General features: G+C 42.1%; 1 protein-coding gene and 1 long non-coding RNA gene across 3 annotated transcripts in view; one reads left to right on the plus strand and one right to left on the minus strand.

Annotated features, from left to right (window-relative positions):
• Rubcn (rubicon autophagy regulator) overlaps positions 1-24090 on the minus strand; it is a 61053-nt gene that overhangs the window by 19918 nt on the left and 17045 nt on the right. Inside the window, exons 3-11 of one of the 2 annotated variants that reach the window (XM_090344669.1) lie at positions 21883-21966; positions 18769-18928; positions 17993-18099; positions 16197-16353; positions 14459-14992; positions 12215-12259; positions 9158-9270; positions 5500-5710; positions 4594-4695 (exon numbers count right to left, since the gene is read on the minus strand). In XM_090344669.1, coding sequence (XP_090200795.1) covers positions 4594-4695; positions 5500-5710; positions 9158-9270; positions 12215-12259; positions 14459-14992; positions 16197-16353; positions 17993-18099; positions 18769-18928; positions 21883-21966 — 1513 coding nt within the window. Of the gene's footprint in view, positions 1-4593; positions 4696-5499; positions 5711-9157; positions 9271-12214; positions 12260-14458; positions 14993-16196; positions 16354-17992; positions 18100-18768; positions 18929-21882; positions 21970-24090 lie in introns of both variants that reach the window. The other variant, XM_090344661.1, reaches the window with a different exon arrangement.
• On the plus strand, positions 12718-14676 carry LOC150069204 (uncharacterized). Its single transcript, XR_016537589.1, has 2 exons — positions 12718-12949; positions 14407-14676. It is a non-coding gene; the product is annotated as an uncharacterized LOC150069204 (long non-coding RNA).

Below are 24090 nucleotides of genomic sequence, written 5' to 3' on the forward strand. Positions count from 1 at the left end.
AATTCCTGAATTTGTAATTAGAGGGCAGAAGTGAGGATGATTCCACTTGCATTTGGTGTCTGAAATAGGAGCAATGTGAAATTGAGCCCTTACCTTGCAGATCTGTGCTTGTGCTAACTTTAGGTAGTTAGTGTCAAGTATGAATTGGAGGATAGCAGGTAGTGTGTGAGACTTGAAGACACTGCAGGAAAAATCATAGTAATGAAGGGAGAAAAAAGATTTTTGTTTGCTTGCTTGGGACAATATTAGGGTTTGAATTCAAAGAATGCATTCTACCACTTGAGCCATGCCCTCAGCATCTTTTCTTTTCTTTAATTTTTCAAATAGGTTTTCATGCTTTTTGCTTGGGTCGCCTAAACCACAATCTCCTTCCTTATATCACTCTAGATAATTTGTTGAGAGAGGGTCTTGCTACTTTTTATTTTGGCTGTCTTCAAACTATGATCTTCAATTATGTCTTCAAACTATTGCTGCCATGATTAGCAATCAGGAACATTAATATGAATACAGAAAGGCTTTCTGGAAACCTGGGAAATATGTTGTAAAATGTTATTTTAGGGGGTGCTGGTCCTACAGCTTGAACTCAGGTCCTGGACACTGTTCCTGAGCTTTGTTGTTTAAGGTACCACTTGAGCCCACAGCTCCCCTTCCAGCTTTTTCTTTTTCCTTCTTTCTTTACTTTTTTTTTTTTAGTAATTTAATGAAGATAAGAATCTTACAGACTTTCCTGCCTGAGCTGAGTTTGAAATATGATCCTTAGGTCTGTCTCTTAAGTAGCTAGGATTACAGGTATGAACCACTGGAACCTGACAAAATCTGAATTTTTGAATGGGGAAAAAAAGCTGGCTACTTCCTTTAGAGGTCTTGGGCAGATGAGCCCACCATTTGATGAGGATGGCGTATTGAAGTCTCCCACTATGACTGTGTTTGAGTCTATCTTGTTCTGTAACTCTAAGAGGGTTTGCTTGGTGAATTGAGGTGCTCCTGTGTTGGAGGAGTAAATGTTTATAACTATAATATTATGGTTATGAATTGTCCCCTTTACTAATATGCAATGGCCACCTTTACCTTTATGTACTGATTGTACTGAGAAGTTAATTTTGTCAGAGATTAAAAATTGCTACTCTTGCTTTTTTGCACAGTGCATTGGAGTGGAAAATTCTTTTCCATCCTTTCACTTGGAGTTTGTTTCTGTCTTTGGCATGAGGTGGGTCTCTTTCTCTTGGAGGCAGCATATTGATGGGTCTTGTTTCTTAATCCAATCGGCTCTTCTGTGTCTTTTGATTAGATTGTTCAGCTCGTTCACATTTAGGGAAATTATGGAGAAGTGGTTAGGGTCCTTTGTCATTATTTTTACTTCTGAGTTTTTCTCTCTCTTTTTTCCCCCTTTATGTTTACTGATTTAGAGGTAATAGCTTCTTGATGGGAGTTCTTGCTATTCTGCAATTTGTTCTTGATTATTTAATATTTTTTTGTAATGCTGGTTTAGTGTGCATCAATTCATATAGCTTCTCTTTGGAATGAAATATTCTTATTTCTCTCTCAAATGTAAATGCTAGTTTCACTGGATATATCAGTCTGGGTTGGCAGTTGTTGGTCTTCAGGTCATGAATGATATTTTTCCAAGCTTTTCTTGCATTTAGGGTTTGTGTGGAAAGGTCTTCCGTTCTTGAGGCTCAAGTGGTAGAGCTCTAGCCTTGAGAAAAATCCAAGGATAGTACTCAGGCCCTGAGCTTAAGCCCAGGACTGGCAAAAAAAGAAAGAAAAAAAGAAAAAGCTTCAGGATAGGAGCTGGCCACTATAATAAGCCACAGGACTTCATCCCTCTGTCAGTCCAGACAGGGAGAAGGATTGAAGATTGAGTTTAATTACTAATGGCCAAACATTTATTCACGCCCATATCAGTCAGTCTGTTGCGTAATGCTCCCATTTTCGTTGGCATTGTGGACACTGGGCTGATCATGTCTGCTCTGAGGGTGTTCATCTTTTCATCTAGGGAAGTATAAGTGTTGTCTAGTTTTGTCTCCATTTCTCTTTTGAAATCGAGGAACTCCTTGTGATTTCCTGCTTATGTTCCTGGAATTGTTTTTGGAGTTCTGTTTTAATCTTGTTAGTCATGTCCGCAATCATCTCCTTGATCAGAGTCCTGTTTCGAGACTCTTCATGAAGGTTTCATTTCTTTGGATGGTGACATTTCTCTTGTCTCTTCACTCTTGTTTCCTTTGGGGATTTGTATGGGACTTTATATATTTCGTGATTTGTCGCTGTGATTTCCACTGCATTGGAATTGAGACTGTTGTTGTAGGTTCGCTCTGTGGTCAGTAGGTGGTGGTCTTTATTTAGTTTGGGGCTGGTGGTTCTGGGAATGTGTGTGTGTGGTTTTCAGCCAAATTAGTTCCATCGATGACGGATCAGAGTATGCAGCTTTTACAGGTGTGTCAGCCCATTCCCAAAGGCTGTGTGCAGCTGCACAGCTAGCTCTCAGCCCAACCGCTGGTTTTCTGGCCCTGTTCCCAGGGTTGGGGCCTAGCTGAGGGCCTGTGGTTTGGGAGCTTCTGTAGTAGGGTGGGGCTGTGCACCTAGGTCTCAGCTAGCCCAACAGCTAGTTTGCCCGTCCCAAAGGATGTGGGCTTGGGCTGAGCCGCTGGCTCTCAGAGTAAGCTTGGCCCTTGCTGCTCTGCCCTGCAGTTCCCTGCTATGTTTCAGGGAAGTACTGGGCTGCTTTTGGCTGTAAGTCTTTCTGTGACTCCACGGGGGCCCCCAGGTGCCCCACTTAGTTTTGGTTCAGTCAGATGTGGACATGCAGGCTCAGGCTCATGCACACACCCCACCCGCTGTTGGAAGGCAGGGTCTTAGCGCCCCTCAGTCTCCAGTTTCAGTGACCTGGGAGAGGAGGCTGTTAGGCAGGTGGAAGCAGGAACACCTCCACACCTGTTGGGGTGCTGTGCCTGACCGCCTGTCAGTCTCCAGTAAATGGCCTAGGGGAGGGGGCAGTTGGGGAAGGGACAGGATTCTGAATTCCTTGCCCCCCTACACTTGCCAGTCTTTCTTGGGCAGGGTTGAGAGAGATCTGGGTTAAGGTCTATAGCTTAAGGTCTATAGCTCGCCACCAGCTCTGCTTTCCCAGTGGGGTTGGGGGAACCCACTGGACTACTTACTTATCGGGGTTTGGCTGTGAGCTGCTCCGCAGTGTTGGAGGGTCCTTCGCCTCCCCTCTGGTCTCCACCACTGTCTGTGCTGTCGTGTCTGGTCTGTGTGGGATTCCTGCATCTGGATTCCACCACTTGCTGGAGTTCTGGACTTCCCCGGCCCAGCGCCCCGCAGCCACCACTTTTGCAGCTTGGAGCCAGCAGGGAGGGGTGGGGAAGGGTCCTTGTGTTTCAGATTCTTTGAGAGCTTAGATATAAGCTTTATCTGTGTTTCTTTTCCCGTTTGTATACTTCTCCGTTGCTTCTTAAATTTGTAGTTGTTGATTTAAGATAGTTGGCTTATGGGATTCCCTGATTCTCTCTTTTTGTGGGAGCGAGCTAGGCTGGGTCCCTATTGTTTCCGGGCCATCTTGCTTCTCTGTCCCCCACTCTTTAACATACAACAAAACATCTATTCATAGTCATGTTACAATGTAGCTGAATATTCTAGATATAATTTAGTTCTGTAAGGAAATCATTGTTTTATCCATGATAAAGTCTGTTCCTGACTGCTTTTTATGTTTGTCTCACAGTTTCACTGAGAGTAACTTTAGGAAGCCCATGACTTGCAGGAATGGGACATTCAGTTGGCTGGACACATTTGCCATCCCAGGCCCTCTCCTTCTCTATGTTAATACTTCCAACAGCAGTGAGTCTGTGATTCTGCTACGCAAGTTAGCATTAGCAGGGCAAAAAGTAAAGCTCTACTTTGTAAATATGTTGATGTTATTTTCCCTTTTCTGTTTCTCACTCAATGATTCCTCATGTCCTGTTAGGATTACAATAAACCACCCTTTGAATACTTTGCGACAATTTCAGTTGTATTATGGAGACATAACATGTCATTTCATATGGCATAGGTCAGCTAAACAAGCTAGAAGGAATCCAGGCACTGGTGGCTCACGCCTGTAATCCTAGCTACTCAGATCTGAGGATCAAGGTTCAAAGCCAGCCCAGGCAGGAAAGTCCCCTGAGATTCTCATCTTCAATAAAACGCAAAAAAGCTAGAAGTGGCACTGTGGCTGAGGTAGAGCACTCATTCTGATCCAAGAGAGGCACAGAGATGGGGCCCAGGCCCTAAATTCAAACCCCAGGACCCACCAAAAAGAAAAAAATGCTAGAAGAATCAGAGTGAGAACCCAAGAGAAAGATGCAAATGAGGAAGAAGCACCACTGTGACTTCCCACCACACCAGCCTACCCAGGACACTCTCAGTTACTGTTCTTTTCTTCTGAAATTTTACAGGACTTCTGTTTTTAGCAAGAGAAGTTGTCCCTTATAATAACCTGTATTTTATAATAAAATGTACTAAAGTTCTGCTATTCAGGAACTTTCTCAGTCTATGATTCCAAATTGAAAGAAACAAGTAATAAAAGGCCCCTTGTAATAAAGTGTCATTTCTTACCTTGGATTTCAAATTCAACAACCTCATCAACAGAGCCAGAGTCAGAGAACTGTGTAGAATCATGAGAGCTGAACTGAGAGCTGCTGGAGGTGACTCGAAAGCCTATTAAAATAGTAATAATATCTTGAAAACTTGTTTGTTAAACATGACACTTGAAATATGATGTAAAAATCAATGTTAATAAAATCTGAAAAAAAAGCATTCCTGGGGCCGGGAGTTTGGCCTAGTGGTTAAAGTGCCGGGTTCGATTCCTTGGTACCACATACATAGAAAAAAGCCGGAAGTGGTGCTGAGGCTCAAGTGGTAGAGCTCTAGCCTTGAGAAAATCCAAGGACATTGCTCAGGCCCTGAGCTCAAGCCCATGACTTATTAACTCTACTTCATTTGTGAAATGCTTCTAAATGTATTTCAGTGTGCATCATTTATCATAGTGAAAAATTGCAAACAGTCTGAATGTCAACCTGAAGGATACCAAATTATTATATATCCCCTCTGTAAATATTATAGAGCCATTAAACTATTTAAGAATATGGAAAAGTGATTGTCCTGATAGTAATTTTTGATACAGAAGAGAATACTGTATTGTTTCTTTAAAAAATAGCAATAACAACAACAACAATAACAGGATAGAGATGAGTGTCTTACCCCTTCCAATTTATCCCTTAGGAAGTACCACTACTTGAGAAATAAATCTGAGATTAATTCTCTTAGTTCTCACATTTATTTTGGAAGGAGGTTGTATCTTTTTCTTTTTCTTTTTTTGGCAATACTGGGGTTGACATCAGGCCTCACCCTGGCTAGGCAGGCATTCCACTGGAGCCATGCACCCAACCTCTGGGAAGCTATTTCTAATATAAGAAATGAAATTGTGAGTCACAAGCAAAACTGTCTGCAGGCCTAACTCACTTCCATGCTCAACCTCCTGGTATACCGGGAGCAAGTTCTTGGTGCGGATCTGCTGGCGTCGAAGGCGGATCTTCTGCTTCAGTTCCTGGATCTCTCGATCACTGTCTTCTTCCTCTACCTCCTCCTCTTCCAGACATTGGCTCATCATGTTGCATTTCATGAGCTCAATGGCAGCGATTAAGGATTCTGAGATACTGAAGTGGGCATTCTCCTGGAGTAAGAAGAGCACCAAAGAAATTGTTTGACAAAAAACTAAAAGTAGCCAACACTACACTGAATATCATAAGGAACAGCAGAGCTCCTAAGCTCCCAAGACCTGTGCTGCTCTTAATGAAAACATCAGGGGAGATGCACATAGCTTCTGTGAGGAAAGAAAATGGCCAGAACACCTGTTCAGATTTTCTTTGTTCTCTTAGTTAATCATGCCTGTCCTTCCTTTAGTCCACTTTCTACATCAAAATGAAAAGAGAAACTCAGCTAGTTGACCCAAGACCCCCAAATGTAAACATTAATCCTCATTATTACTCTAACAAAATGAAAAACATCATCAAACTATACACACAGTGTGTATTAGTAGAAAAGGAACAAGTCAGAGAGAGAAGAATTGGGTCACACACAGAGCTATAGCAAATGATTTAAAACAAACAAAACCCATATCCAGGTACTAGTGACTCATGTCTGTAATCTCGGGTACCAGCCCAGGAAGAAGAATCTATGGTATTTTTATCTTCAATTAACGAGCAAATAGATGGAAACAAAGGTGTGGCTCAAATGGTAGAATACAGCTTTGGCCAAAATAACCAAGCAAGAATGCAAAGTCCTGGCCAGGAGTGGTAGAGTGCTTGCCTAACATGCACAAAGACCGGGGCTTGATTCCTCTGTACTACATACATAGAAAAAAATGGAAGTGGTGCTGTGGCTCAAATGGTAGAGCTCTAGCCTTGAGGAATCCCAAGGACAGTGCTCAAGCCCAAGACTGCCCCCCCCTCCAAAAAAAAAAAAAAAAGAAAGAAAGTAAGGTCCTTTCCAGGTGTTGGCAGCTCATTCCTGTAATCCTAGCTACTCAGGAAGAGGAGATCTGAGGATCATGGTTCAAAGTTAACCCATGCTGGAAAGTTCATGGAACTCTTATCTCCAACAAACTACTCAGAAATAAGAGCAAGTGGAGCTGTGGCTCAAGTGGTAAAGGACTAGCGTTGAGCACAAAGACGCTCAGAAACAGAGCCTAGGCCCTGAGTTCAAGTCACACAACTGACAAAAAAATGCAAGGCCCTGTTTTCAAGCCCCAGTACTAGCACAACAAATAAATAAAACCTCTCAGGCTGGGAGTTTGACCTGGTGGTAGAGTGCTTGCTTAGCGTGCATGAAGACCTGGGTTCGATTCCTCGGTACCACATACATAGAAAAAAGCCAGAACTGTGGCTCAAGTGGTAGAGTTCTAGCCTTGAGAAAATCCAAGGACAGTTCTCAGGCCCTGAGCACTGAAAATGGGGACAAAAACATGAGAAGGGTTATCAATATGTGAGAAGTAATGTACCTACTACCTGGTGTATAACCCCTCTATACATTACCCAGACAAAGAAAAAAAGAATGACTCCCCCAAAAAAGAATTTGAACTCAGAACCCTGTGCTTGACTCAACTGACCCTCTACTACTTGGGCTATGCCTAATTTTTTTTTCTTTTGATTATTTTGATTATTTTGGAGATTGAGTCTCTCAGACTTTTCTACCTCAACTGGCTTTGAACTATGTTCCTCCAGATCTTAGTCTTCTGAGTAGCTAGCATTAGCGTGGTGCTTTTTAGGTTTTGCTTACACATAATTCATTCTTTGTAGCTAATGAAGTTGATAAAGCCTAGGAGTAAAATCTTGAGTAAAATCTGGGAGATTAGTCTAGTGGTAGAATGCTTGTCTAACATGTATGAAGTCCTGGGTTCGATTCCTTGGAATCACATACACAGAAAAAGCCAGAAGTAGTATTGTGGCTCAAGTGGTAAACTGCTAATTTTGAGAAAGCTCAAGGACAGTGCTCAGGCCCTGAGTTCAGTCCCCAGGACTGGCAAACAAAATAAATAAATAAATAAATAAATAAATAAAATAAAGTTCTCTTTTTCAGTTAAAAAGAAGAGGGAGACATCAAGGGAAGGGGTGACATTGTCCAAAAAGAAATGTACTCATTACCTGACTTATTTAATTATAACCTCTCTGTATTTCACCCTTATAATAATAATTTTTTGAAAAGTGGTAAAAATGAAATGTCAAGTGTTTTTAATCAAACTTTATTGAAGATACCTAGTAATTTCAGTCAGGCTCTTTTCTAAAATCATGTACCTAGTAATAAAACATTTAGGTAAATATAATCAAACAAGATAAGACTGCTTTGTAAACTATAAAATACTGTATGGGTATTATCACATATCTGAGCCGTAGAATAACAATAGAAAGCTAGGCACCAATGGCTCACGCCTATAATTCTAGCTATTCAGAAGGCTGAAATCTGAAGACCACCGTTCAAAACTAGCCCAGACATGGAAGTCCCTGAGACTCTTATCTCCAATTATCCACCAGAAAACCAGAAGTGGCACTGTGGCTCAAAATGGTAGAGCACTATCCTTGAGTTGAAGAGCTCAGTGAAAGTGCCCAGGCCTAGAGTTCAAGCCCCATGACCCACTCCTCCCTGCCCCACACACACACAAAAAAAGAAAAAAGCTGGGTGCAGTAGCTCACACCTGTAATCCTAGCTACTCAGAAGACTGAGATTGAGAATCAAGATTCAAAACCAGCTTGGGTGTGAGACTCTTATTTCCAATTAATCACCAAATAACTTGAAGTGGCACTGTGGCTCAAGGGACAGGACAGCACCCAGGTCCAGAGTTCAAGTCCCATGACCGACAAAAAAAAAAAAAAGAATAATATATAGAAATTGTTTCTGGAGCTCGGTGCAGTGGCCCACACCTTTAATCTTAGGTACCCAGGAGGCTGAGATCTGAAAATCCCAATTCAAAGCCACCCCGAACACTAAAGTCCAAGAGACTCTTTATCCCCAATTAATCACTAGAACACAAGAAGTGGGCCTGTGGCTCAAGGGGTTAAGCAGTATCCTTGAGCTGAAGAGCTCAGGAACAATGCCCAGGTCCAGAATTCAAGTCCCACAACGGACCTCTCAGCCCAAAGTAGTTTCTAAGATAAAAATCACTAATATTCTGGACTCAACAAGGAAGTGTGTGACCTTATCTTTTTTTTTTTTTGATGGGCATTTTTTTTTTGGCTTGAACTCAGCTGGGGGGCTATCCCTGAGCTCTTCAACTCAAAGCTTCTACCCTACCCCTGGGCCTGGGTGTTGTCCCTGAGCTCTTCAACTCAAGGCTACTGTCCTACCCTAGAGCCAAGCCACACTTCCTGTTTTCTAGTAGTTGGAGATAAGAGTTTCAGTTCCTTTTGTGCCTGGCTGGCTTTGAACCTTGGTCCTGAGATCTCAGCCTCTTGAACAGCTAGGATTACAGGCACGAGCCAGGACACTCGACTGACCTTATCTTTACTACAGAAATTATACCTAAGTCTCTGTTGTGCCTGAAACTTCACTTGAACAAAGAGCACCACTGCCCTCAAGACAGTTCTCCCAGCACAGGAGCTCTTCACTGGCTTGTTTCATAGCTCACCTTTTCCAGATCTGCACAGCTGCCGAAGTCTTGCTCAGAGAGGTAGCTGATGAGAGACTGTCCTTCTGAGGGTCTTCGAAACATGCCTTCTGAGCACAGGTACTGACCACCCTCTGAGGGAAAATGGGAAGCAGATGTAAAAAGTTCTGACTTGAAATGCCAAGCTCTCATGGCAATGCTTCCTCAGGAAAAGAAGATAAAATCCAGAGGATCTTATCTTTAACCCTGCTTTCAAGTCTCAAGTGAGAATCAGAATTGGAAAGAAGATGTGTATCATTGTGTAAAATTACTTGGTTACTTAGAGTCCCAGAGTACTAAGCCAAAGGATTGGAGAACCGTGAAACAACTGGAAACAGCCCAGAGGCAATTCTTTTACTATCTACATTTATAGAAGACATTCTGTAACTCTTAATCCAAGAAGAAGGAAGAGGAAGAGGAGGCGAAGGAGAAGAAAAAGAAGAGGAGGAGGAGGAAGAAGAAATTAAAATTCTGTGCTGAAGTAACAAATTCTGTGCATGATTTCTATATATATGGCACTTTGTCTTCTGATAGTTAAACCCAGATACTCAAATGTTTCAAGATGCCTCTCACCACTAAGAGAACCCATTTGGACCAGGAGGCACACAAGTTAACACCCAGAGCACAAGATGGGGGTAGAGAGATTAAGAGAAGTGTTACATACCTGTGATTTCTAGCACAGGGATTGAAAATGACAAAGGATGGGTGAGATTGCACAATATGTATCCTTTCTCCACAGAGCTCAAAATTAGGCATGAAAGGGGAGCGGGGTGAAAAGAGAACTTCAGCCCTAGCCTGCTTAGTACTCTTTTAGCATACTCCATGTTCAGAGAATTAGTAATGGAAAGAAGACATCTACCTTCTAGTGAAATTACTTGGTCACTTAAGAGTTTGATGCTGACTTTACTGCTTTGATTAGAGTATGGCCAACGGCCTCTTAACTCTGACTTCTTTCTGATGACAGGACTCTCTGGTCAGTGACCACATCAGCAAGTAAAACCTACATACAAATGAACAGCAGCTACAACTTGAGCTCTGGAGTTTCAACATTTCACTGTTCTCATTCTCTAAGCAATTCCAGAGAAAAGTATGCAGGAGGCACACCAATATTGAACAGCCTAAAAATTAAGAATACATGGAGGAAAGGATGTCAGTGTATTGTACAGGGAAACAGAAAATATAGTCCAAAAGGAGAAAAATAACCAAAATCAAAGTGGATTTTTTTTTTCATTTAGTTCGCTTTCCTTACATCTTAGGACTAAATGTTACAGGACTATCAGCCAATTTCTAACCTCTTGACAAACTAATTTAGAAAACAGTCTTCAAAAACAAGCACCTTGGAATTTTATGATCCCTTCATAATCAGTTTTAATACAAATTCAGGTTTACATTTACTAAGGAATAAAAATTAAAACCAGTAACATCCTTTAAAAGCAACACCAAGTGATGCTAAAGGAACTGGGGTTGAGGGCCTTGAAACCAAAACGGCTCAGTCACTGGGGAGAGAAGGGCGGAGCTTTGGGAGAAGGCAGATAAAACTGGAGGCCAGTGCCTGGGAATGGGAACAAGTGCAGGCTAGGAATAAAGAAATAGCAACAAGCAGGGTTCACAAGAAAATTTTAAAAATCTGACATTGTTCAAAAAGAAACACAATTTCCAGTGCCACAGAAGGCAAAACAGGTGTGTGCCTGAGAAAAGAGCAGGGTGCTCTGGGAAAACAAATGACTGACACACATTCAATGCATTTCTAGAAAATGGTGCCAATGTGTCAGCTGCTCCTCTCAGGAAAAAAAAAATTCACTACATAGAAAATACAATTTTAGAGGCCAGAAGCATGGCCTAGTGGTAGAGTGCTCACCTAGCATGTGCGAAGCTCTGGGTTGGTGCCTTGGTACCACATACACAGAAAAAGCCAAAAGTGGTGCTATGGCTCAAGTGGCAGAGCACTAGCCTTCAGCAAAAAGTGTCCAAAGACAGTGCCCAGGCCCCTCTGAGTTCAAGCTCCAATGTGTGTCCAAGCTGGCAATGTGTGTATGTGTATAATTTTATATTTTCCTGGGGTTTCAGACTACTGGTGATCTTGATAATAGATTCTATTCAACTAGCAGTCACCACAATGTCTTGGCAGGAGAATTTGAGGTCCCCACCTAATAGCACACAACACAAACAGGTACACCAAAATATATATATGTGTATGTGTGTGTGTGTGTGTGTGTGTGTGTGTGTGTGTGTTGCCATTCAGTCCTCTTTTACTGTGCTCACTATCTCTGATGGTGCCCATTCACTAACTCTCAGCATTTCCTTACATTCTGAATCTGTATTGTTATGATGTCTCATCTCTATAAGGTTTGGCAGACTATCTTCATCTATAATCTTGGCTTTCTCAAGCTAATATACCCAGCAGCTTCACCCACCAGAAGACCACAGTTTTTAGTCCTTCCTCACTATTGTGACTGGTAGACACATTCCTGCAGTGTTAGTATTTCCATGAATTACAGTGTCCAGAATGGAACACAATCTGGTTGAATACCACTATAATAACAAAAGAAACAGGCTCAAGTCACCAGAAAAATGTGAGGTGACTAGAAAAGGGACACGAAGACAGATGAAAGAAAAAAGGAAATGGGGACTTGAGCAGGCAAAAACATGCAAATACATCCAAGACCACAGAAAGGGATAAAACACATTCTGGTGTTAAGTCAAGGAAAAAGAAGTAATCCACAGTCAGCATTCAGTTATAAGTAAGTACTCATTCTGCCACTGATTCATCATAAGGCTTAGACAAAGGGCAGGCTTCAGTTACACCTTAGAACGAAATTGAATTGCTAAGTCTCAATTCTGCCTCCCAGAAGCTGTTGAGAGCAGCACGCAATATCACATTAAATACTGATGTCATTTTAATGACAAGTTCTCAACTTTGCACTAGGAACAGTGGCCAGACTTGATTTGACACCAGACTGATAAAAAAGGAGAAGTTGAATTAACAAGGCGGTCACAGAGGAACAACAGGAAAAGGAGGTAGGGGATTGACTCCCAAACCTGCAACAGGATCTTCAACTATAATGGTGATATTCCTGGGGCCTCCTGTAGAGAAACGGATAGGTGCAAAGGAGAGTTCAGACAGAACAAATGCGATTAAAGAAAGTGAAACTTTTACCTGGTGAAAGTGGTCACATAATTTCCAAGAGGAACCACAGTGCTAAATAAGCCTTGTAGGAGAAATGATATATAAGCCAGAAGTCAGTGGCCTCACACCTGTAATTCTAGCTACTCAGGAGGCTAAGATCCAAGGACCATGGTTCAAAGCCAGCCCGGGCACAAAAGTCTATGAGACTCATCTCCAATTAACCACCAGAAAACCAGAAGTGGCACTGTGGCTCAAAGTGGCAGAGCACTAGCTTTGAGCTGAAGAGCTCAAGGGCAGAGTTCAAGCCCCAGAGTTTAATCCCACAAAAAAAGAACCCCCCCACACACACAAAAGAAACAAAGAAACAATATAACCATACTTCCTTAGACCCTTGGGCATTCTCAAGCAGGTTACCATGGTTTCTGGACTCCACATGGATACAAGAATGGGAGTTGATAGAGTGGCTTGCATAGCATGATGGAGTCCCATGGTTCAAACCCTAGTACTACAAGCAATATTAAGAAATGGAGACCAGAAGTTTTACATGCTCAAAAGCCAGTGACCTAGAGGAGAGGAAACACAGCCTGTAGAAGAAATGATGTGGAAATAACCTAACCACTCTTCACATCTAAGAAACTTATAAGAAGGTAGGTTTATTTTAAAGAATTTTTTTCTTTTTCTTTTCTTCTTTCCTCTTCCTCCTCCTCTTCTTTTTTCTCCTGCTCCTCTTCCTCCTCCTCCTCCTCCTCCTCTTCTTCTTTTTGTGGGTCATGGGGCTTGAACTCAGCCTGGGCGCTGTCCCTGAGCTCTTCAGCTCAAGGCTACCACACTACCTTTGAGCCAAGCCCTACTTCCCATTTTTTAGAGGTTAATTGGAGATAAGTCTCAGGTCCTATTGTGCCTAGGCTGGCTTTGAACCTTGATCTTGAGATCTCAGCCTCCTGAGTAGCTAGGATTACAGGCGTGAGCCACTCCATGCCCAGCTTGAAGAATTTTTTTTCTAAAGAACTATAATCAAATCAAATTTGAGAGAAGAAAGAAACAAGTTTTTCATTCAAGAGGTTTCAGTTATAGCCATTAGATTCTTCTTTCTAGAATTATAGAAACAATGGTAGCTACAGTTGTTAACAGAAATCCTTTTTTAGTCTTACTCAGTGCTTGGGCACTGTCCCTGAGCTTTTTTGCTCAAGGCTGGTATTCTACATCTTGAGCCACAGCTCTACTTTCAGCCATTCAGTGGTTAACTGGAGGTAAGAGTTCCACAAGTTCTCCTGAGCTGGCTTAGGGCTGTGATGTTCAGAGTCAGCCTCCCTCCCAGGCATGAGTCACCAGCACCAAACCTTTTTTTAGACTTACTACATATTTTATATTTCATTTTAATATTTTATTTGTGGGACTTTCCTGATCTATAATGGCTTTAACCACAAAAGTCCATGTTATACTTGCTGTAATGGAACTTCCAGAGCCCAACAACCCAGAGAGATGATGGCAAAAGCATGGACTCACTTTCTCCATGGAAGGTTGTCCCTTGCTGACAGCAAGTATTTCTGTGAGGAGGTTCCAGGAGCAAGGATGCTTTACCTGACTGCCTCAGTCTGAATTCATGCTGCAGCAGGTAATCTCATCTACTTGTTTACCAAGTCACATCACCCCATACTTACTATATCCCCACATTTACTTAGGAAACTCTAATATCTGTTTCTCTCATTATATTCTGATCAAACTTCTGAGGAATCACAGAAAGAGGAAGAATAGAATGAGATTATATAAGAATCCAGGAAAGCATTTAGTATTTAACGTTATACAAGAAAGAACAAGCATAAATACACTCAGTTTGTTTCATTCTGTTTTTGTTGAAGTAGGATCTATGTAGCCCAAGCTAAACTTTGAACTCACAACCCTCTTCCTTCAGCCTTCTGAATGCTAGGATTACAGGCATTCAGCATCATATCAAGCCTCACAAATTTCTCGAGTATATATGTATTACATTATAAACTTCTCTCTTTCATCATAAAGCAGAATGTCATGTCATCAGACACATAACTTCTCTTTGTACAACTTGAAAAGTCTCAGAAAGAAATCTTCTCTTCCATCCAAAAATTAGGGGACTCCTGCTACATACAGTTGGCATAGAGACAAAAGGCGCACATCATTACCTGGGGTTCCTCTAGACGCAATGTTGGTATCCGAATGGGAGCGAATATGGCTCTTCTTTGTCCCAGAGGAGACAGTGACCGTCTGCCCTTCTGAGAAGCTGGATCTTCGAAGGATACTGGATGGTTGGCTCTGCCTATCTCCCTCTTGGTCTACTAAGGAAGAAGCAGCTGAATCTGGCTTTTGAGAGCTGCTGGAGGAAAATAAATTAGAGTTGCTACTCTCTGCATTGCTGCTTTGACTCTGACAGCTGGAGGTCCGGCCATGAGGGTCCAGGTTGCCAATTGCCAGGTATTCGGGCCCCTCACTGGCATCACTTGGGGAGTCATTTTGGCTGCTGACCCAGGATGCCTCTAAGGGACTAGTCACAGTGCTTGAGCTCATCTCAACTGGTGTTGATGGGAAATCCTGCACTTGTGCAGAATCTGAAAGTAGTGGGACTTGGATGGTTTGATGCTCTACTGGTAATGGTTGTCTTCTGTCTTCTTGAAGATTTTGGGGAAGTCCAGAGAGTGAAGAGGAAGTAGATCTTCTCTCTAGGATACAAAAAAAGAATGGGCTTAAAAAGATGAGCTGGGTTTGGGAGCCTGGCCTAGTGATAGAGTGCTTTCCTAGCATACATGAAGCCCTGGGTACAACTCCTTAGTACCACACACACAGAAAAAGCTAGAAGTAGAGGTGTGACTCAGTGGCAGAGCACTAACCCGGAGCAAAAAATGTCCAAGGACAGTGCCCAGGTGGAGTTCAAGCCCCAGGACTGGCAAAAAGAGAGAGAAAAAAAGCCGGTGACTCACGCCTATAATCCTAGCTACTCAGTAAGCTGAGATCTGAGGATTGTGGTTCAAAGCCAGAAACTACCAGAAGACCAGAAGTGGCACTATGGTTCCCTTGATCTAAAGAGCTCACAGACAAAGCTCAGGCCCAGAGCTGACAAAGAAAAGAAAAAAGTCAACTGTTACTAGGTATAAGATACCTGTTGGCTCCAAAAAAAGTCAGTAAAAAGTGAAAAATTATTTAGAAGCAACTAGTCAAAAATATGGGTTCTTAAGACTATGGCCATGTTTGTTATGCATTCCTCATTTGTAAAATGATCAATAATAGTAATGCCTACCTTACATGACTTTTAAAGATCAAATGAGATAATATCAACTGATTACAACAGAGTCTAGTATGTTGTTGGCATTCAATAAATGTTAGCTACTATTTAAATGCCTTCTTTGCAATGCAGATTAGAAACTCAAGAACCTAAAAACATCTCTTCGCTGCTGCTACTTTACCGATTCTACTGAACTATCTTTGGGCTAGCTGGTTTACAACTTTTAAAAGATTTCCATTATTTAGAAGCTTTGAGCCAGTTATTCAGGAGTCTGAGATCTCAGGATCAAGGTTCAAACAGTCCGGGCACAAAAGGACCTGAGACTTTCTTATCTACAATTAAACTCTAGAAATTAGAAAGTGGGGCTTGACTCAAGAATAGGTCCGTAACCTTGAGCTGAAGAGCCCAGGAACAGCACACAGGCCGAGTTCAAGCCTCATGACCCACAAAGAGAGAGAGAGAGGGAGGGAGGGAGGGACGGACAGACGGACGGACAGACAGAGACAGAGACAGAGAGAGGCAGAGAGAGAGAGGGAAAAGAAAACTTTGACAAGCTACCAATCTAAGGCTCAATTGTCAGCCTTTCAGCACTCACAAATCCGGTAACTATTAGATGTAAACACCAACTATTCCTGCCCCCATACCTGAATTGTGGTTGGACATAGACTGGTAGAGACTGGAAGAGGATCCAAAGTAGGAATGCTGAGTATAGCTGGTTGGAGGAGTATATGTGGAACCAGGAAGTGCTGTCAAGCTCTGGCTCTTTGTTACCAGCAGTGGACTTTCGTGCTTTCTGGCAAACTAAAACAAAACAAAACATGGGTCAGAGTTGAGAATAGAGGCCCTCAGAGGAGGGTGCTCAGTATCATAGAAATGCTGATAGAAGCTAGCCTTTGAGAATTCAAGTTCTACGAATGACAAAAAGAAAAACAGACAGAAAGAAGCTAGCCTTTGACATTACACTTTGACATTACAGCCAGAGCCAGTAGCTATGCTCTATAATATAACTTTGAAACTATGCTGTCCTGTTGTACACACTGGAATCTTTGTAGGTGGTCAGGTAGAGTTGCTATCTCCTGAAGGTGCTTACAACTATGTGCGTGGAATCAGAGGTCAGACAGATGAGGGCTCTAATTTATACTTGCGACTTACAAGCCATTCTGTCAGAACTTTGGACAACTGATTTACCTTCAGTGGAGTGCTTGCCTAGCATGTACAAAGACCCAGGTTTGGTTCCTCAATACCACACACATAGAAAAAAGCTGGAAGTGGTACTGTGGCTCAAGTAGAGCACTAGCCTTGAGAAAAAGTCCAAGGACAGTGCTCAGTCCCTGAGTTCAAGCCCCACAACTGGGAAAAAAAAAAAAAGATTAAGCTGAGTAGGTGGCTCACACCTGTAATTCTAGCTACTCAGGAGGCTGAGATCTGCAAAGCCAGCCTGGGCACTAAAGTCTGGAACTCTCATCTCCAATTACCACCTGAAAATGAAATCAGGAAGTGGAGCTCTGGCTCAAGGGGTAGGGCGGATAGCCTTGAGGTGAAGAACTCAGGGACAACACCCAGGCCCAGAGTTCAAGTCCCACCACTGACAAAAAAAAAAACAAAAATAGGTTAGAGCCATGGCTTGGTGGTAGAGCATCTACTTAGCAAGCAAAAGGCAAAAGTTCAAAACCCAGTGTTGCCACACCCACAAAAAAAGAGATTAATACCAGCTACCTATAGTTGTGAGGATTAAATGTGGCGATTCATGGTTTATATATAAATCACTGTGCCTAACACATAGAAATTATTCAATGGATGATAATCCATAAAAATTTAAAACCAAGCAAAAGGAGATTCCCTGACCTGAAAGGAATATGGGCTGTGATTCCACTCTACCTAAGGCATTGAATGGAATATTGGCAATGTGATGAATTACAGGCAATAAAATCTTCTTTGTAGTACAAAATTTTTATTATACCAAAAGACAAAAATGGCATGATCTATGTGCCACTAAGTCATACCAAGTATGGCACTGTGAATTCTACATATCTCTTCTCCCCAGCTCTGTGTCAAGCCTGCCCTTATGGAAGCATATGTAGGAAAGCATAAGTAGGAAAGTCTGTAAGCTCTTATTTCCAATTAACTACCAAATAGCCAAAAGTAGAGCTGTTGTTCAAGTGGCAGAGTGCTAGACTTGAGCAAAAAAAGTTTGGACAGTGATTAAGCCCTGACTACAAGCCCCCCAAAAAACACCGAAACACCGATACAACCATCTTAGATCTAAGCTTAGACTCTTCATTTCAATAAGTCCTTAATCTTCTCCCCTTCTTCTTAAGCTTTAAAAAAGACAAAAGCCTTTCAGCTCCTAACTCCCTAGTGAAGAGGTCATTTGCTACTCAGGGTTACATCATGGTGAAGTCCAGGGCCCAGCACACACATAATTTCTTATCCATTTTACCATAGATGCATCAATCTGAGCCAGGAGGCGAGGGTTGTTCTGTTCCACTGCTTCCAGACATTGGAGCATGGCGGTCACGTGGGCGTCACTTAACAGGAAAGCAGTTTCTAGGAGGAAAAAGGCTACTATAGTGATGAACTTACTCTATGGCTCTGGGAGAGAGAAGCTTGAGGGAATAGTAAAGGAATTGAGCAGGAAACATATGACTGTGGGGAAAGGGAATTTAGAGACAAGTAAAATATAGGAATTAAGATTTGTATAATAAGATCAAGAATAGAGGCACCAAAGCCAGAAAGACCTAGAACTAAATCCTGGCTGTGGGTAACTGTGGCTATCATTCAACTTCTTTGAACTGCTTTTCTGGTTGAAAAATAGGATGCTAACATACAAGTCTTGTAGTTGCTATGACAAGTATAATTTAACAGTGAGTGGCACATTATTGGCAAGTGGTGGTTATTCTTATTGACTTATGTGTATCAGCATAGGGGACTATCTTATATATAAAGTATGAGGGAGTTTTTCAAAGGAGGTGAGAGAAAAGGCTAGACACATGTTTCTGAGTAGAATCTATAGCATCAAATGTAAAATACGAGGCTCTAGCAGGTTGTCTACAGAGGAATAGTGAGATAGAAGGCAATAAGGAAGTGTGTCTGTGTATATATATATATGTGTGTGTGTGTGTGTGTGTGTGTATACATACATATATACATATATGTATATATACATACACATAGACAAACTCATATATGCAGCAACCCTAAATGACCTCTACTTACCTGTGTAGAATTTTCTGATATACTGTCTGTCCCCGAGCAAAGGCCGGAGTTGGGCTGAGAGACAGTGGGACTGCAGGCTGTGCTGTAACCACAGCTCTGCCACAGCATGCTCATTCACACCATCAGTGCTGCTTTGGCCATTCTCATGCAAGCTGATGAACTAGGAGACAAAGAGGCACGAATCAAAATATATATCAAAAAAGTACAGCTGGGTGTTCGTGACTCATGCCTTTAATTCTAGTGCTACCTACTCAGGAGGCTGAGATCTGAGAATCTGGGTTTAAAGCAGCCTGGGCAAAAAAGTCCCTATGAGATTCTTATGTCCAATTAACCACCCCACAACTGGAAGTGGAGCTGTGGCTCAAATGACAGAGTGCTATCCCTGAACAAAAAGAAGCTCAGGGCCAGGCAGTAGCTCACACCTGTAATCCCAGCTACTCAGAAGGCTGAGATCTGAGGATCAAGGTTCAAAGCCAGCCCAGGCACAAAAGGACCTGAGACTCTCATCTCCATCTAACCTCCAGAAAATGGGAGTGGGGCTTGGCTCAAGGGTAGGGCAAAGATGAATAGCTTAACTGCTATACTGGATCTCCAATAAGGCACTGAACAGTAAAGTCCAGATAGGCAACTGTGGGAGAGACAACACTGTTCTATCTTTATGTTCTAGCTTCAAAGAGGCAATTGTACAGGAATATCCTCTTGAACTTTCTCACAGAGTTCTCTATTTCAGGAGACCTCCAGAAAGCAATGCAAGAAAGCTGTTACGGAGAAGAATCTAGGCAAATGCCACCAAGGCTTTTCACTAAAGAGAAGTCAGCTGGTCACTTGCTTTTGATTCTAGCCATGTTATTCTCTGTTTGAAACTTCCTCTTTGAAAGTTTCTAAACTTAAGATTTCATAGTCTAAAAAATCATATTAAGTGAAGTAAACCAGACTCAAAGGAACATAGACTCAATGGTTTCCCTCATTTGTCATAATCAGTATAAACCTTGGGCTCTCCTAGCAGAGATTTACAATAGAACAAAACCTAGATATATAAGGCCATATAGTATAAGGCTAAATTAAAGGACCTCCAGGATATAAAAACGAAAGCCATACAATGAGTGATTGTTGTCCTTAATGTACTATGTTATCTCTCATCTCTTTTGTTGTCCCTTGGTTATCACATATTGTTACAATATTTCACCTTGTTATCTAATATACTGAATATATTCGTATTTGGTCATTTGAAATTGGATAGGGAAGGGGGGAAAACAAGATGGGGGCGGGGGAAAGGGAAATGGGGACCAAGACATGAGAAAGGGTATCAATGTTTATGAAGTAATGCACCTTCTATTTGGTGAATACAATGTAACCCTTCTATTAATCACAATAAAAAATATATGGAAAAAATACTAATAAAAAAAGATTTCATAGTCTAGTAACAGTGCAATGAAATGCATGAGTGGCAATTTCTGGCAGCTTCCATTAAGAAATGACTGCAGCAACCTATTTTAGAAAAGAAATTCAAAAGGCAGATGTGGTGTTACACACTTGTAATCTAGCACTTGAGAGACTGAGGCAGGAAGACTGCATGTTTAAGGCCAGCCTGGGGTACAGAACAAGGCCTTGTTTCAAAACATACAAACAAATGAAAAAAAAGGGCAAAGTTGGAAAGAGGCTTAATCAAAAAAATAAAAATAAGAACAAAGATAAGCCTCAGTATAATACTTGTAAGTTGATTCCCTGCTCATTTGAAAGTTAATTTTAGCTGGGTACCATTGGCTCATGCCTGTAATTCTAAATACTCAGGAGGTTGAGATCTGAAGATCACAATTGAAAGCCAGGCAAGGCAAACAAATTCAAGAGACTCCTATCCAGTTAATCAGCAAAAGCTAGAAGACTTGGCTCAAGTGGTGGAGTATCATCAGCCTTGAGCAGAAAAGCCAAGCAAAGCTGTGCACATGTGATTCACACTTATAGTCCTAGGGACTCAGGAGGCTGAGATCTGAGAATCACAGTTCAAAGCTAACCTGAGTAGGAAAAACTGTGAGAACTTTGTGTGTGTGTGTGTGCGTGTGGAGCGTAGAAAATATCTACACATATATTTTCATAAACCTATGTTAACCATCATTTGTATTTTTGTATTGTATTTTTTCATTTGAATTTTTTTGTATTTGTATTTCTTTAACTTGCCTTTCTGCTTCTGTATATCTGCTTAAAACCATGAAAAATGCAACTGCTGTCCTTGTGGCTAATCTACAACCATCCATTTGTCCTTGGGTCCCAGACACTGAGCTACAGTCTAGCAAGGAGAATACACATTCCAAGCCGGGAGCTAGAGATAATAGCCATCTAGTACCTACAAGGCCGGACTTATGAGGGCCAGCAAACTAGGGCAGATGTCAACCAATCACAAGCCTGTTACCACGGAGATCCCCCTAGACTCATATCTGGCCTAAAATCATCCTCCTAAAATGACAGCCAGCTAGACTGACCAATGATTAGCCACAACTCCTTTCCTGCTTTGTATTGCACCAATCATTCAATGGAATCACAGTATAAATTTCCCGCATGGTGTATTGATTTGTTGCTATCACTTACTGGGGCCTTCCCCCTACCAAAGTATGTATAAAAGGTGCTGTAATCTTGTGCTCAGGGCCTCTGGTCAGCACTTGACTATCAGTGCGCAGAGACCCGTGCTCGAGCTCGTCAATAAACGACTCATTGCAATTTGCATTGGTCTTTAGTCTCTGGCTATGAGGGGGGGGGTGTTCAAGTTTCTGGGCACAATGTGTGTGTGTGTGTGTGTGTGTGTGTGTAGGTCATGGGGCTTGAACTCTGGGCCTGTGCACTGTCCCTGAGCCACTGCCCCTGACATGTGAGAACTCTTATCACCAAGTAACTACAAAATCAGAAGTGTAGCTATGGCTCAAAGTGGAAGAGACTGGCCTTGAGTAAAAAGAGCTCAAGGATCGTACCCAGGCCCTGAGTTCAAGTCTCACAAACCAGAGGGGGCAGGGGAGGAGGAAACTGTTCATACTCTATCCGAAAGAAGAAGATTTTACCAACAGATTATCAGATAATGAAGACTTGCAGCTACACACCAGTATACCAGCTCTTTTCCATTCTTACCTTCTCCACATGAAGGGCTGAGTGGGGACTGAGCCAGCGTATATCTTTCACAAACTGCCAGTAATCTGTCTGGCGGCAACACACCTGCTGGAAGAAAAGTCAAAATGAGCAAATCACTAGCATTTTGGAACAAACCTAGTTTTATTATTGATTTTCAAAGAAAGATTTTTTTTTTTTAAAACCAAGCCCCAGGCCAGGAGTTTGGCCTAGTGGTAGAATGCTTGCCTAGCATGCACAAAGACCCAGGTTCAATTCCGTGGTACCACATACACAGAAAAAAAAGCTGGAAGTGATGCTGAGGCTCAAGTGGTAGAGCTCTAGCCTTGAGAAAGTCCAAGGACAGTGCTCAAGCCCTAAGCTCAAGCCCAGGATTGGGGAGCAAAAAAAAAAAAAAAAAAAAGCCATGCCCAGGGCACCAGTGGCTCTGTAATCCTAGTTACTCAGGAGGCTGAGATCTGAGAATCCCAGCTCAAAGCCAGCCCTGACACTAAAGTCTTGGGGCTTTATATTTTCTTTCTTTTTTTTTTTTGCCAGTCAAGGGACTTGAACTCTGGGCCTGGGCGCTATCCCTGAGCTCTTCAGCTCCAGGCTATTGTCCTGCCCCTTGACCTACAGCCCCACTTCCAGTTTTCTAGTGGTTAACTGGAGATAAGAGTCTCATGGACTTTTCAGTGCCAGAGTTGGCTTTGAACTGAGATCCTCAGATCTCAGCCTCCTGAGTAGCTAGGATTACAGGTGTGAGCCACCGTGCTTGGCATTTTTTTTCTTTTGTTAGTTGTAGGGCTTAAACTCAGGACCTCGGTGGGCACTGTCCCTAGGGCTCTTTTGTTCCGGCCTAGTGCTCTAGTGCTCTTTGAGCCACAGTTCCACTCTAGTTTTTGAATGGCTAATTAGAGATAAGAGTCTCACACAGACTTTTCTGCACAGGCTTGCTTCCAACCAGGATCCTCAGATCTCAGCTTCCTCAGCAGCTAGTATTAAAAGAGTAAGCCACCAGCACCTGGCAGCAAAATGTTTATATCAGCAGGGCACCAATGGCTCATGCCTGTAAAGTCCTATCTACTCAGAAGGCTGAGATCCAAGGATCACAAGTCAAAGCCAGCGAGGGCAGGAAAGTCCATGAGACTCATATCCAATTAATCACAAGAAAAAGAAAAAGCCAGGTCAGGCACCAGTGGCCTGTTTTCTGAGCTACTCAGGAGGCTGAGACCTGAGGATCGCAGTTCAAAGCCAGTCCGGGCACAGAAGTCTGTGAGACTCTTATCTCCAATTAACCACCAGAAAACCGGAAGTAGCACTATGGTTCAAAGTGGTAGAGCACTAGCCTTTAGCTGAATTGCTCAGGGACAGTGCCCAGGCCCAGAGTTCAAGCCCAACAACCCAGACCAAAAAAAAAAGAAAGAAAGAAAAAAGAAAAAGTCAGAAGTGAAGCTGTGGCTCAGTTGATAGAGTGATAGTTTGAGCAAAAAAGCTCAGGAACAGAACCTAGTCCCTGAGTTCAAACTGCACAACCAATCAAAACAAAAACAAACAGAAACAAAAAATTCTCAACAAAATGCTAGCTTGCCAAATCCAAAAGACTTATCTATTGAATGAGCACATGGAATTCATCCCAGGTATACAAGGCTGGTTTCATACACATACATCAATAAACATGATACATCATACATCAGGAAGAGGGATAAAACACACATGATCATCTCAATAGGAACAGAGGGCCAACTTTTGAATTTCTCTGCAGAGTGGGGGATATATAGGTCACTGGTAGACTACTTGCCTAGTGTATGGGAAGCTCTGGTTCTGAAAAAAAAAAAAGCCAAAATACCGAAATGCATATCTGAAATACCACAGTGAAACCCCTTGGTGCTATTAATACACACTAAAACAAATGAAAGGCAGGAAAGTAAAACAGAATCTGTTGAGATGGATGCCCACAGGAGTAGGGAGGATAAATGAGGATGAGTATGGCTGAAGTAGTTTGTTTGCCTGTATGAAAATAGGACAGTGAAACTGGTTCAAATTGTCAAAGAAAGGTAAAAGAGAGTGATAGAAGTAGTGACATTGATAGGGTACTTTATATACATACATGGAAATGTCACAGTGAGACCTCTTAGTACAATTAATGTATGCTAATACATTTTTATTGGAATTATGCTTCCAAGTTGCTTCTTGATAGTAGTGGAAGGGAGAATCCTCTTCACTTTCATC

This window comes from Megascapheus bottae, chromosome 1 (genome assembly GCF_031878675.1).
Source record: "Megascapheus bottae isolate mThoBot1 chromosome 1, mThoBot2.hap1, whole genome shotgun sequence".
NCBI lineage: Eukaryota > Metazoa > Chordata > Mammalia > Rodentia > Geomyidae > Megascapheus > Megascapheus bottae.